This window comes from Gavialis gangeticus, unplaced genomic scaffold, assembly GCF_001723915.1.
Source record: "Gavialis gangeticus isolate Ggan-Ray unplaced genomic scaffold, GavGan_comp1, whole genome shotgun sequence".
NCBI lineage: Eukaryota > Metazoa > Chordata > Crocodylia > Gavialidae > Gavialis > Gavialis gangeticus.
This window is the reverse complement of record NW_017729032.1, coordinates 54,580,899-54,596,403: the sequence shown is the minus strand read 5'-3', so window position 1 is coordinate 54,596,403 and position 15,505 is coordinate 54,580,899. Positions and strand designations below refer to the sequence as shown.

General features: G+C 39.2%; 1 protein-coding gene across 3 annotated transcripts in view; it reads right to left on the bottom strand.

Moving 5' to 3' along the window:
• LOC109302590 (neurobeachin-like) overlaps positions 1 to 15,505 on the bottom strand; it is a 494,933-nt gene that overhangs the window by 122,834 nt on the left and 356,594 nt on the right. For all 3 annotated transcript variants that reach the window (XM_019524185.1, XM_019524186.1, XM_019524187.1), the window contains exon 11: positions 2,858 to 2,977. In XM_019524185.1, the coding sequence (XP_019379730.1) occupies positions 2,858 to 2,977 (120 nt within the window). The remainder of the gene's footprint in view (positions 1 to 2,857; positions 2,978 to 15,505) is intronic.

The window sequence follows — 15,505 nt, the reverse complement described above, 5'->3', positions numbered from 1 at the left end:
ATATCAATGTGCATAAAAGCATCACTTTTCTACTAGGTGCATTAGAAATGTATGAATAAACTCCTCCCTCTCTCAGAGTGTTGGTATACCATATCACATCCCTCCTTTTGGATAGCACTTAGCCAGAGTATGCACATTTATTTTTATCTTCTCCTGTAATCAACCTATCCAGCTCCTTTTTTTTGCTGTTCTTCCTAGAACACCCTCAAGTTTGTGTACATATTTCTAGTAATGAATACCCTAGCAATGTAAACACTGAAGAGTTATATTACCTAGTATGTATATAAAATATAAAAACACCTCTTCTTTATCAACATGAGGTATATGTCACAGAACTGGAAGAAAAACAGAGAACATCAGATGGAACTCTGATACTCTGATATGTTGGCCTGTTATACTGCTAGGCTTGTAAACCACCCTGTTGATCTGGACAGTCTTCAGGTTTCCTCCTCCAGAAGTGAATGTTGAACATTATTTAACAAGGAATGTTATTTATATGTTATATATATATAAATGTTATATATATATAAAATTTTATAATACATAAATATGTTTTCCAAAATGTAGCAAAAGTACACAAGAACTATTTGGCATAAGCATTAATACTACTTTTTCAAAAGCTGGTATAGTAACTGGCTTAATTGTAAAAGTTACTGGAAACAGAATAAAGAATTAATAGTAGGATGAAAAATGGAATGCAAAACATTATGTTTTCAAAACATTAATGAGGTTTTATTCGTATAATTTCCATTTGTCTTTCATTTGAAAATTGCACAGATACATTTCTGTGTGAATCCATGACATTTTAGGTGGTAAACAAACAAACACTCTTTTGCAGCCGCATTATGTTTTCCATATGTTAAAAATTCTTGCTACTCATGTAAAAACTGTTAGGGCTTCACATTCCAGATGTAATGTACAACTGCAGAAATGTATTTTGGGGCAGTCAGGCAACTCTTGCCACATGCCAAAGTCCTAGACTTAGCCTCATGTGCATTATGTGCAATGCAAACCCATTATATGGTGCTGACATTATGGAAATCATTTGTTCTATGATAGTCTGATGGAAGGATATCTTCCATAGCTGGGTGATAGCCAGACTGGAAAAGACTGAATAACTTAAGTGGCTCTCCACCACAGTAGTCTCTGAAACACTGTGAAGTAATCTTCACCTCAAAGCAAAACAAAGGTTTTCCTTGAACTTTGTGAATAGATAACTAAATGGAAAGTGGGTAGGTGAGGTGTCAAATTAAATTACATACACTGCTCCTGCTGTCAATAGGATACCAACATCTATTTAATTACAGTAGTCATCAAATTAATAGGCTGGTACTAATGAATATTTCAGAACACCACTTTTTTCTGTATTTCTAACTCCAACAAGTTTCAGGTCTCCAAGTCATTGCAGGTACCCCAATCACTGGAAGGGAAACTGAAGCAAAGAAACTAAATCACTTGCCCAAGATTATTGACAGAAGATAAGGAATGTGACTGCAAAGTGACATATTTAAAGACTCAGTAAAAGTAGACTAGGATTAGGTAAAAAGTAAAAATCAAAACTTGTAGACATTTCAGGTGTGAAGAAAACCTATATTACATACATCAGAAGCTGATGTGTGTACTTCCCCCTATCCAATCAGCACTTCACTCCATTCTTTGTCACTATAAGTGTAACTGGGAGAAGATGTACAATTTCACTGAGTTCCAATGGAACCCACATAATTACAGTGTAGTAGAAGAAACTAATTAGTTTAGTATTTCTTCCTTTAAAAAAAGTATTTCCTGCCACAGGTTAGGGTGGAAATCCAGTTCATAAAGAATGCTGTTTTATCAAGAAGCTACAGAACAAAGAGCAGATAGAGACTGTACACACTCCTCTAACATTAAGGCAGAAAGAGAGTCCTGACTAAAAACAGAAGAGCAACTTTATTGGTTCTTTTTTTGGTCAGATTAAATCAGATGCTTACGGTAATGTTCCCTTCCTTCTGACATTTAATAATATGTGTGACAGGAATAAAACAATATACACTTATTTTAAAACTATCTTTTTAAACAAGAGAAGAATGCACAGTTCTTATTGGACACTCCAGACTTTGAAGGCAACCTTATTACTACAGAAATGAGAATCAGGAAAAAATCATATTGTTCAAAATATGACAAGATATTGTTTTATTTTTCATAACATCCCATGTATATGTACAATAACCCTTTGTATTTAACAATAGGTAAGTAATAACAACAGCAAAATTACTCTGCTCTCCGGCTGTTTCTGTATATTGTGTAGATGTTGGCTTAATCTAATGTGTATTGTTGCATAATATCCTGAGGCACAGTCAAGTAAAAGCTAAAGCTCTACAGAAAAGCCTACATTTTAAATGGGTCTTGTCATTAATGCTTTATTAATTGCCCCAGGCAATGCAAACCCAGAGCTAGGCAAGCTATAACAATATGACACTTTAAGGTCAAATCCAATTCCTGCTGTGTTTTATGGAATGGGCCAAATATTGAGTTAACAGCAGGAAAGAACAATTTATTGGGCTTTTCTCCATCTCCTGATTATCTGGACGAAATTAGATTAGATTTTTTTTGGTAGAAAGAAAACACCTTTTAACTATTCAACTTCAAAGAATCTTTTATTGTTTTCTATGATGGCAATGATGGTTGCTAACAACCACTTTCTGCCTAAAGTATGTATAATATACTAGCTTTTAAATGTAATAGTACTAAACACAAAAACTTTTTGTGCTCCTAAACAACAAAGCACACCAGAAATGAACATCCCTGAACAACATTTCTATGTTATATAAGCATAAGACATCCACTTACTGTTATTTAATGTACATGGTAGTAAACCTACCTTCACATCTGAAGTGTCTCTTTGGCTATTTCTCCAAGATCTTGCTACTGAAGAAAACGTTCGATCTGGATGGTCAAATTTTCCATCATTTGCATTAAGAAAGAATGTGGTGAAAGGCTCCTATGGTCAAATAAACAAGTCCAGATTAAGAACACACCACAACAGATCACACAGCATTTTTCTGAATAGACTTTAAGTTTACATTTTAAACTCACTATTTAAGAGTGGAATGAAAAAAGACTCATATTGACACATCAGATTAACATATATTTTTATGCTTAATATCTTACTTTTGATGTTTATTTATTGTTGATAATGAATTTTGCACAATATAAACCTGAATCCTTGCAGGGAAGTATATTATATGCATGCTCACCCTGCTATAAGACTGCTGTAACCATGATAATTGGCTGGCAGGTGTATTCTAGTTCCAGTTCTGTTGAAATCACCATAGACATTCCCTTTGTTATATATATTACTATGGTTGGACTAGTCTGCACAAGACTGTGCATGTGAATTAGATCATATTAAACCACCTACAAAGTTTCAGGTTTTTTCTTTTTTTTAATTTAACGCGCTAGTCCACTCCAGTTTTCTTCTCAGCTGGTGGGATTAAATGGGGAATATTGTATTTCTTTTGATAGGCTATTGTGCGAGAGGATAAAGCTTTATTATTTTTTGGAGAGGCAATTCACTGTATTACAGATTTTACTTTTTTTTCTATGAAATGCTGATTATTTGTTTGGATACCATGGTGAGGTGCTAGGTGAAAAGATAAATCATGAAGAGCCAAAGATAGGAACTAATAATCCAAATAAATAAATAAAAGTCATCATTTTATTTATGAATTACAAACAGGTATTAGATACTCTTTAGCAAACCAAGGTTCTTATTTTCCAAAAAAAACCCCAAAAGCAAAAAAACCAAACAATTACTGACGATTTAGCTCTACTATCAATGTTGTCTACATTGTACATTTATCAAAATAAAAATTATATTTAACTACTAAATAACTTGCATAAATATATACCAGGATAAGACTTGTGTGGAACTAAATAATCAGAGAATATTTTGTTTATAACCTTCCTATACATTCTTCTAATTCCTCACTTATTATTTCTTTTATTTAAATAGCAATCACAGGTTAAATATTAAAATGTTTAATTAGAGTTAAATGCTATAGAAAGTTATTAAAATTAAACATTTTAAAAACTGGAGGACTAGATACTGTGTGCCCAAGAGTATTCAAAAATAGACAAGGAATTCTCAGGGCCATTAATGTCCACTTTTAACTAATCTTGGCACCTTTGGGAAGTTTCAAAGGACTGAAAAGGCCAATGTTGTGCAATTGTTAAAAAGAACAAATGGAATGAATGATCTCCCATGCAAAATATTAGTGGATTAGATATCAGTCCTGTGCAAAATTATGGATTGGCTGATTTAAGACATAATCAATGATAATTTAAAAGGTGATAGTATAATTAATGACAATTTAACAGGATTTTATAAGAATTTAGGTTTGTCATCCAAACTCATTACTGTTTTTTGAAGATATAAGATTTCATGAAAAAAGACATAATATACTTAGCTTTCTGATAGGTAATTTGACACTCCTGTACAACTTTCTGATAAAAAACACCATTATGCAAAAATTATTTAGTTCATTTAAATAGATTTTTAAAATGGTAACTGATAAGATAGCAGAAAGTTACTGTAAACAGGGAAGTTTTGGTGGGGAAGGGGGAATAGAATTATACTGGGATCTATTTGCAGCAAAATGTTATTCAATAGTTTATGAATGACCTGGAAGAAAATATAAAATAATTGCTGATAAAATTTGCAGATGACAAAAAGGGGAAGACAAATTAATTCTAGAGACTGACCTAGATAAGGTGACTTCATTTGAACAATATATATTTTAACACAGGGTAATGAAAGGAATATAGATTTATACTTGTATATCTAGGAATAAAGAAATACAAAAGACTAATAAGGCTGGGGATTGTGTCCCTGTCTATGAAAAGAGGTCACACAGACAACTGTTAAAAACCACAGTAAATAACCAATTTTACATGAGCTCCAAATATGATCCTGTGGATAAAAGAGAGAAAGCAGACCTTAGACGTATAAGCAGAGGAATATTAAGTGAGAGTAAAGAGGGCATATTACCTCTGTACAGTGCAACTATTACCAGACTACTCTCTGTTACAAGTAATAGAAGGCAGGGCATGGTAGCATGTTAGTGTATGTGTAGTTGTTACATTTAGATTGACCTAACTATGGACAAATGAATCTAAATTCCCATCTGTACAGATATTCAGAGGACAGGGAGGCAGGTGTAAATCAGGCCGAAAATGGTGGGCCTAATCTAAGTTAGTTCATCTACTATATACTTAGATTGGGAATAGATCAGCCTGACCCAGAAAATGTCTGTGCACATCAGGAGTGCAGCTGTGGGGCTGGGAAATCGCAGCTGCTCATTCTAGCCCCAAGGCTGCACTTTTCCTACCATTCTGGCCCTGACCAGGCTATTTTTAGCCACCTGCGTCCCCCGTTGCCCATATGGACAACCCCCTGCCTCCTCCCTGGCCCCCCCAGACCCACCATCTCTCCTCTGCAGACCTGCCACATGCCCCTGGACCTGCCATCCCCCTCCCCAGTCCTGTCCTCCAGCCCAAGTTACTTACACCAGTTTCCCTGTGTGGCTCCTGGCACTGGAAAACACCTGTCCATGATGCTCCTGGGCTACAATAACACAGCTAAAACTAAGCTGCATGATCATAGACCAGATATGGAGAAGATTTACACTCACCCTTAAAAAGTAATTGTGTCATAGAGGAATAAGCTTTCACAGGCAACAACCTACTTCATCGGGTGCTTTAAGCTTCTACCCTGACTTACCTTCTACCTGGCTTCAAACTAACATGGCTAACTTCCTCTCTTGTAGCAAGGTATCTAAAAGGAGCTACAAATATAATTCAAAGTGTGGAAATAATGTATTATAGTGAGTGAATAAAACAATTCATATCTATTTAGCTTATCCAAAAATAAAAGAGCTGATTTAACTGCGGTCTACAATGTCTACCTGAAGAGGTCATTTCTGAAATCAGATTGGTTTTCACTCTAGAGGAAGTCATGAGTAGGGATCCTGGTTTTCTCTAATTTAAAAAAAAATCCCCAATTTTTGGATTAAAAAATGAACCCCAAATCCACATTTTCCCATGATTAAAATGAAATACCACTATATATATATACACACACACACTTATAGTGGTGTTTCATGTGGAATCTGAAATACGGAAATATGTGGATTTGGGGTTACATTTTTAATCCATAAATTGAGGATTTTTTAAAATCAGATAAAACCAGGATCGCTGGTCATGAGATCCAATATGGGGAAGCTAATAGTTGGACAAATTTATATAATAATAAGATACTTTTTTTTAACAGTGAGAGTAATTAACAATCAGAACCAAGACCTTTCTGAACCAGTTAGTCTCTAATGTGCACCATGTTCTGCCTTTTTTCTGTGAATGTTTAAGTTAATAAAGTTATAGCCTGAGCCTTTAAATCCATTCCCATCTTCACTGGTTCATTCTCTTGCATGTCCTGATCTTTTTGTTGTTTCAATTTGCACACAGCCCCAGCTCAATCAGTTCATAATGAATTTTACCAGGGTCAGATCCTGCCCCTTTAACTGGTTCATGCATACACGCATGCTAGTTAGTGCAGGCTCTTACTGGAGCCACTGCTTTCACACAGCTCTGGAGCCCAGGGCATGATTACAACCACTGTTCACTCCCTACTTTTCTGCTGCCTCCAAATTTGACATGGGGAAGAGGGTGCCAAATATGGAGGCAGCAGAAAAGTGGAGTGAACAGCAGCAGTACTAGCCCCCTGGACTCTGTAGCACTGGCTACCACAAAAGCCTGAGACAACCAGCTGCAAGTTCAAAGAGCTCAATACACTTGCATGGAACACTTCTCTCTCAGATCCGTCCATGAACATCACATAAATAGTAGTTTGACTTTTGTTCCTTTTTTCCTTCTCCATTGCTTCCTGAGATGTGCTTCAACAACGTATGGAATTGCATATCCTGTTAAGACACTACAAAAACTTTCAAAGAGAGATGCCAATCTTAACACTGATTCTGTGGGACTGAACAGGAGGAGTCACTGCAGGATATTTCAATTCGGGAAGCATTTGGTGGCTCCTAGAAATAATCAAAATTATATAGAAAAACATATGTGGAGCTAAGAAGGGAAAAAGAAGAAAAGGATGAAAGTGGAGAGTACTCCCTTTTTCCCCCTATTCCCTCATCCCATTGTTCCCCTAATATCTTTGCAATTTTTCCTTTTTATTAGATGCAATAGACAACTTGAGTCACTCTTTGTAAAACAAAAGGAAACTTATGGAGCTCTCTATTTTTCCCATACCAAGCAAATAAAGAAGAATCGAGATGGCACCCCCATTACTTTCATAATATGCTAGCAATCTTAAAATGGTTTGGAGTTAAGAGATAAAATCCTCAGATCATAAGACAAATTCTGCAATCACATAAAAGTTAGAAGTCCTGTTTATCCTTATAAAAGGATAATGTTTCAGTTATACTTCTAGACTGAAAATTTCCCACATCTGCCTCACTTCAGGATATTCTGCTGTTGTCCAGCAAGTACTTCTAAATAATGGTTTTTTGTTTATCTGTTTCACATTTAAAAAGCCAGGAAATTGCTCACAAAAATACAAAAAACAGAGACTGAAAAGGAGCAGCACTTACATTTTAGCAATGGCAATCATCTTCACCCACACAATTGTAAAGCACCCAAAAAGTTTGAATTAAAATGCTAACTCAGTGTTTGTTGATGTTATAGTTATGAGGTTAGGGTGAATATATGTTGCAGAATAATTCTTCCCATTCTGCCAAATGTGGGATGTAGTGGGCAGTGAACAACGCAGAGAAACACATACTGAAGTGAAAGATATAAAATATTCAACAATGGCATGTTTGCTGAGCACTGTCCAAAGAATGGGATGAATCGTAATGCAGAAAGAAGCAGAGTAAGTTTGACAGGACCAGATTTGCTTCACTTGGTGACCTTCACATATGAAATATGCATACAATGTTTACAAAACATGTTTTAATTATGGAAAACTTTAAAATTCAGGGTTTTTTAATGAAAAAGGTATTCTCTATATGCTTACAATGGCAATTTTTATGAACTAGGCCACTTTCCATCTTACTGATAAAGAAAAAACTTAAATCTTATTAACCTGACTGAAGAAAAGTTGGCTTTCTAAAAGCCCTTGCCTATCATAACTTTTCCAAAGTATTTTAAAGGTACAATTTCATGATCATTGTATAACAGTTTATGGGTCAATGCTGAGATTCTGAAACTGGAAGCAGTTGGTGGATTAAGAAAAAAAAAGCCAGAAAAATGATGTAATTACAGTAAATTATGTAAAAACATTAATCCAAAATTCCATGACAACATTATTTTAAGTGTCTGAGACAAATATACAAAAGCAAGAAAATTCATAATGAAGGATTAAACCTTTAATAGTTGAGCACTACAGGGTGCCCCATTATGTTATCCTACTAGGACCTGTTGTGTCTTTTAGATTTTTAATCCTTAACAGAAATTCAGAGCTTTTACAAGGTTTATCTCAGACCCCTCACATCATTTCACAATAATTTTAAATATTACAATATATGTAGTAACTACAGTGATCTGTATTTATGCATATACAATGCATTTATTTTAATATTGTTACTCTATACTGCACATTACTGTCACTTCATTTAAAGATGTTGTTACTGTGAACGCTATAAAGCTGCACCGTTGGTTTTATAACTCATTTCATTGTTCCCCAATATAAGGAATAAAATTCATACTTCATTCACTGCTGGTGATAAAAATGACTTGGGGGCCACTTGTCTTCCACCAGTGTGGATTAGAGCTGTGGTAATACTGGTAATTAAATTTTCAATTAGGCAGATGGACTGAACAACAACAACAACAACAATTGGATTGGGCTGAGTCATTTAAAATTGTTCATTTTTTATTACTGAAATAAAAAGCATTTTTTCCATGTCAAATGAAACATTTTGTTTCAATTATTTGAAATGAATGGTTGGGGAAGTGCGGGAAAGCAGCTTACAATTCTCACTCTTCATTGGGAAGATCAGTGCTTAGAGTGCCCAGGTTCAATTCCCTTCTCTCCCTGAGTGGAATTGAACCACTTTACCAATCTCCACAAGGCTGTCCAAACCACCCGCCTATATATTCCAGGACAAGGATGGCCAACCTGTGACACAGGTACTGTCTGTTTGTGGCACCTGGCACATCAGGGAGAGGACAGGCAGCACAATGGCAGACAGGGCTAGAAGCAAATCAGGCAGAGAGCACAGGGCTGGGAATGAAAAACAGAGCAGTAGTTGGAGGGACTGAGAGTACATGTGCCAAAATACCCTTTAGGGTCGTAGTTAGGCCACTCTCCTAAGAACTGGGAGTTCCAGGTTTACATTCACATTGCCTGATTCAGGACACAAATTTGAACAAATGGTCTCCCTGCCCACATTTGAGTGAACAACCTAACCACTAACATATGTGATATTCTAAGTTAGGTCTCCATGAATGCCTCCAATTTGAGCTATTCTAATATTTGCTAGAGCAAAAACAGAATATGAGCAGGAGTGTCACTATATAATGGACACCTATGTTCCAGTTTCTGCTTCCATAAATGTTGCATTAATACATACAAAGTGGAACAGTATCAGGTGGAAAGACTGACAGCACCTCAACATAAAATGCTTAAAAATCTGGTACCTAAGACAATCTTCAAGAAGGTGGGAACTCTGGTTTAAAATACCTTCAGGTAGTGATGAAACCAGATCTTCCTGGTTAAGTGGAGCTATTGGATAAAAAGACGATAACAGCAGCAGCAGCAGCTGTTTTATTAATTTAACTCTATTTTTTTTCCAGCTGAAATGATTCTGTGAATTAGAGGTGAATTTGTGAAAAGTTTAAAAATTGAAACTGCTTTTTTGGTTAATTTGATATTTGCTAAACATGTTTGCTCAGGTCTAGGGTGTTGTACTACGTCTTCCTCATGACATTTATTTCAAAGGTGAAGCAGGATGATACTGGACCTGCTCATTCCCTACTAGTGAACAGGCTTGGCCTTGTCCTCCAAGCACTACAGAAACAGAGGGGAAGAAGGACAGGTTGAAATCTTGTCTATATTAAAATTGGTGGGAGTTTTGGCATTAACTTCTGTGTTGCCTAGGATAACAAACTTCTCCTGCTGCCAGATAATGAAGGTAAACCCATGCTCAAGTAAGAGAAAATCATTTGTGATAAAGTATCCAAACCCTATTGACAATGCACATTATAGTTTTAGTTATACTTAATAAAATAAATTTTTATATCTGATCTTAAGAACTTAGTTCTATATATGCAGTAAGTCTCTTGTTATCCCTAACCAACTGATGAGTACAGATCAATTCTCATTTAATTACAATTCAGTAGAGCTGAATAAAACGGGAAATATCAGATTGTTTTATTTAACACTCACCTACTTTAATGAACTTCAACATTGCAAATATAAACATACAAAATCAGAAAATAAAAAGTTAATATGACGCAGTGCTTACTCAACATACACTTACTCACATGAAATAACTACTGCTGTATGCAGAGAAAGGTAGTTAGCCATGCTGGTCTGCAGTTGAGAAGAAGGCAGGGTACAGTGGCATCTTATAGACTATTTCAGAAAGGCATAAGCTTTTGTAAGCAACAACTTACTTTAGCAGATGCTATGAAACTGCATACTGTTGTATGCAGTTATTTTTACTGGACTGTAGTATCAGCAATTTGATGGTGTTCTTACAGGCCTAGAACTGTGTCTACGGGAGAAGTTCAGTTAAAGGCACAATGGGATCTAATGCATGATCCCAACAATTACACCTCCTGCTGTGCTACACACAGTTGTGGGATTGGGGATCAGATCTCAATTGTGCCATACTGCCAGTGCAGGGGGAGCCCAGGATCATGACCCCAGGTTTCTCCTGCATCCGCAAGTAGCAGGCTAGTCAACTGATCGGCTCTTCCAGCCTTGAGAGTCAAGGGCTCCAGTATACCCGAGACTGGCAATACTGATCAGCTGCCTGCTGCTCCCAGACTCAGGGGCACACTAGAGCCCTTGACTCCAATGTACTTCTGAGTCTGGTAGCCCCAGTCATTTGCCACTCCCAGCCTCTGGGGTGCACTGGGTCCAAGAGCTTCCATCTACCCTGGAGGCTGGGAGTGCAGAACAGCTGACTGCTGCTCCCAGCCTCAAGGGCACACCAGGGCTTTTGACTTTGATGCACCCCTGAGGCTGGGAGCCCCAGTCAGCTGCCACTCCAAGCCTCTGGGGCATGTTGGATCCATGGGTTTCCATGCACCTCAGAGCCTGGGTCTGCAAATCAGATGACTGCCACTCCCAGCCTCAAGGGCACATGGAGCCTTTAACTCCGATGTGCCCGAGGCAGAAAGCAGCAGTCAGATGATCGGCACTCCCAGCCTTCGGAGCACACTAGAGTCAAGAGCTCCATGTGCCCCTGGGGCTGGGAGCCCCATTTAGCTGATGCTTGGCCATCCATTCAGTATTATGCACGATGAGAACCAGCCATGAAGTTATTACATATATTTTGTGCAATAGCTTTGTGGTTTATTTCTTGTTTATTTGCACCATTATTTGCATTAACATGGGGCTGGGTGACTGCTTAATGATATGATTAATCATGTCATAAGTGCCTGTTGGGCTTTCCACTCACCAAAATTAACCGAAAGGTGTTTTTTTAGCTCCATTAGTTGGATTAGTTCTTTATCCCAGCCCTTTCTTGTTCCACACTGTAAATTTACACTGTAAGTGTAACTTTTAACTCAAACACCAATAAAAATGAATTATTATAAAACAGAAACAGAATCACAGGCAGAGCAGCTAAAGCCAACTTTCCACCATTAGAGCCACAGAATTAGGGGAGTGTTATGGTCCAAATGTATACTTACAATGTCTTTTTGTACTATGGAGTAACAGTTTTGAATGTGGCAAGAAATGGCACAGGTTGAAGGTGATTACTAATATACTACAGATCTGGCTGTTTCTTCTCTGACTAATATATTTAAAGAGATTTTTAAAATCCCTATTCAACAGAAAATAGCTATAACATGCTTGTATTTTAATGAAAATAAGAACAAACAAAAAGCATCTTGAGACCTCAGAAAAATGGTTGAAGGACCAGACAGGAAGATTTAGCATCTTGGAATGGAAGGCTGAAAACAAGTCCTGCAGTTCCTTTGCTTTGATAATACTGCATCTTACCAGAACAGATACCTGCTATGGCAAAACCCCTAAGCAAGTAATGGATCACAGTCTAAGGAAAACAGAGTTAGGCTCTAAGGGCATCTATACACCTGCTCCAGGGTTGTGGGAGTTGGGGGGCACTTTAACTGGAGTGGCTCTAATTAAAGCACACACAGCATCACATGTATTCAACATCCCATGCTTCAAAATGCTGGTGGGGGTGCTTTAACTAAAGTTCATTCAACGAGTTTTAGTTAAAGCACCCCCACCACCATTTTGAGATGCAGGGATGCTGAATACACGTCACGTGGAGGCTGCTGGAGCATGCTAATTAGCACGCTCCAGCAGACTCTCAGCAGACTCAATTTATCACGCTAATTGGTACATGTCAGAGCAGAGGTCCAACACATGTTTAGGTGTCCTAAGAGAATCTTCCTTCACATACAGCATTGAAAACCATCAGATCCAACATGAAGTGGTACTGAGTATACCCTAAGTATCATAGCTTCTGTGATGGATTTGTGGTAGCAGGCTTAGGAAAAACAGTTAATGCTAAATTGTCTACCTAAGACCATAAGTGAGACAGTTATTTCACTATTTTCAAATGATGGCTAGAAAAGCTTTCATAAAGCCAAAGCTATTTCTTTCTAATGATCATGTGGCATAGCCTACTGTTTGTGCATTTACCACAAATGTTTATGTATATACCAACTATCTGTGGATATGGATGGTATGAATAAGTGCACTGATAAATAAATATTTTATTATATGTGTACTTTGCTGAAGTTTCACATTAAGATTTATACTTTAGCTTATAAATAACTCTTTCTACTTAAATCAACAAACTATGGGGTATTTTATTTATATTTCTTTAAAATACATAGTTCTATATAGTATTAATTCAACCCATTAGTCACACCTCTGGGTAAAGTCACATAAAAATCAATGAAGTGTGAGAATGGTTCCCTTTTGCATATTTGCACAGTGAAGATTCTCTGACTAAATATGAATTTACTATCACTTCCTTCACTTCACTTTTCCTTGCTCCCTTATATTCAAAATTATACTTTTTTGACATGATCCCAGAGCAGAGCCCAGGATTTCGCTGCTACCAAGGCAGGGAGATATTGTCCATGCCCAGGTTCCAGTGGCAGAGCCCGCCCCCGCAGCAAGCAGCTGCTAGAGGCAAGAAGCAATCTCCCTTTCCCCTGCTGCCCGGCTGTCTATATGCATCTTACTGCTCTGCAATCGTGATAGGTTTGAGTGGCAATAGATCATGATAGGTTCACAACGGAACAGTCTCAAGTCAATGCCAGGCTGCATGTGCAGACTTGCCTGTGCAACCTGGAGCTAGCTGTTATATTCCACTTTATCTATAACAATTACTCAAATATAAGAGGACCTCTCCCAATAACTAAATTCTGTATGTGGAAAATTTATAATCCTTATATACAAATGTAAGACAAGGCACTTTTACCCCATGATGATTAAGGGAAAAATCCCTCATCTTATATTCAAATAAATATGGCATATCTTCCCCCAAACTTCCATCAAATCTTACTGTCTCCAAGTCTAGGGGCAGAAATGACACAGAAACCAGTATAAGTGATTGGAAACCAGTTCAGATCTGTAATGCAACAGAAGCTCACTGTACATAAATTGCTTTGAAAATGTCCAATACTGGTTTGAAGTAAATCTTGACAGATGTGGTATCAGACTTAACTGATGTAAGTTAAATTGGTATACTGAAATATCCCAGATCCCCTCTAGATTCAAGTTAACTCGCAGTCCCCCAGCATCCTAGGATGCTTTGCACCTCCTCTGCAAACCCACCTGTCACAGGGCAGGGACCCAGGAGCAGCCGTGATCTCTCCTGGCGCCCCCTACCGTGCCAAGTTGGCAATCAAGCACCCTCATTCTCACCCGCCACGTCTTTGATATGTTTTATAAGGGAGGCTGCCTTCTGTCCCCTTGGACACGGTGCTATTATTTATCCTGGCCCTTGCTTCCCTAGATTTGTTTGGTGCACTCAGCCTTATGGGCTATGCGTGGCTCCTACCTCCCCTTATACCACACCCTGAGCCTCTCAGATGTACTGGATGTTGGTGTGTCTTCTTGTTGCCCGTGCCCTTGTGGATGCCCTCCGGGCTTGTCTTCCCTTAGAGGCCCACACCGGGCCTCTCCCCGTACGCTTGCCCTCTCCGGGGCTTCTACCCGTACGCTCGCCCTCTCCGGGGCTCTTATTCCTGTATGCCCTCCCTGGGGCTTCTAGTCTTGTGCGCCCTCCCTGGGGCTTCTTATTCCTGTATGTCCTCCCTGGGGCTTCTTATTCCTACATGCCCTCCCCGGGGCAAAACGCAATGCTCTTGTTGTGTGCCCACTCTGGGCTCACTGCAATATGCTCGCCCCCCCTGGGGCTCACCGTGATAATCTCACCCTCCCTGGGGCTCACCGCGATACTCTCGCCCTCCCTGGAGCCTTCCCTCGCGATCCCCGCAATTGAGGCTCAGGTGGCCTTAGCCGTGCCTGGCCTCCAGACCCCCTCTCGGGTCCTACGCCCCACTGGGGCTTCTTGGCTGTGCCCACACTGGGCTCCTCCCGATATTGCCCACACTGGGGCCGGGGTCAGGACACCCCAAAACGCAGCGCCCTCTCCAGTGCCAGGAACCCCCCCCCACTACTGGGGCGCTCCTATGAGGCCTTCTCCAACCCCTACAGCCTCACCCGGTCCTCCGGTGTAACAACAACAAAACAATATCATAAGCCAACCGGCTATAACTCAAGAACTAAGCCACCTGGCTAACCAAACTCTAAACCATCAGGTAGTTTCTCCTCCCAAAATCCCTACCAGGGCTTCCTCCACCCGGTCTCCTCCCAACGGAAGCTGCTCAGGCCATCGGGCTTCTTTCCTCTGCCCGCTTCCACAGATCTCCTACTTCCTCAGCAGCCAGAGGGGAACTGAACCTGGTCTCAGCCTGCCTTGCTTATATACGCCAGGCCCTGCCCCCTCCTGGTCAGCTGACCCCTGTGGTTGCCCCGGCAACCAACACCCATCCTTCTATAGGAACAGGCACTTCAGTGCCCTGCGACACCACCCCTTGCAGGGTGGGTGGGCTAGTCTTGGTCCAAGCTCTCTGCTTCAGCCAAGCCAGGAGGTGTGGTCTAGCACCCCCCGGCTTCTGGCCTGCGCCACTGCATGCATGTGGCTGCATTTCCACAATCAAAAGTTCTGTTCACTTGTTTATCAGTTCAAGCTACACAGTTTAGACTAACTTGCAAAAACTGAATCAATTAACTGTC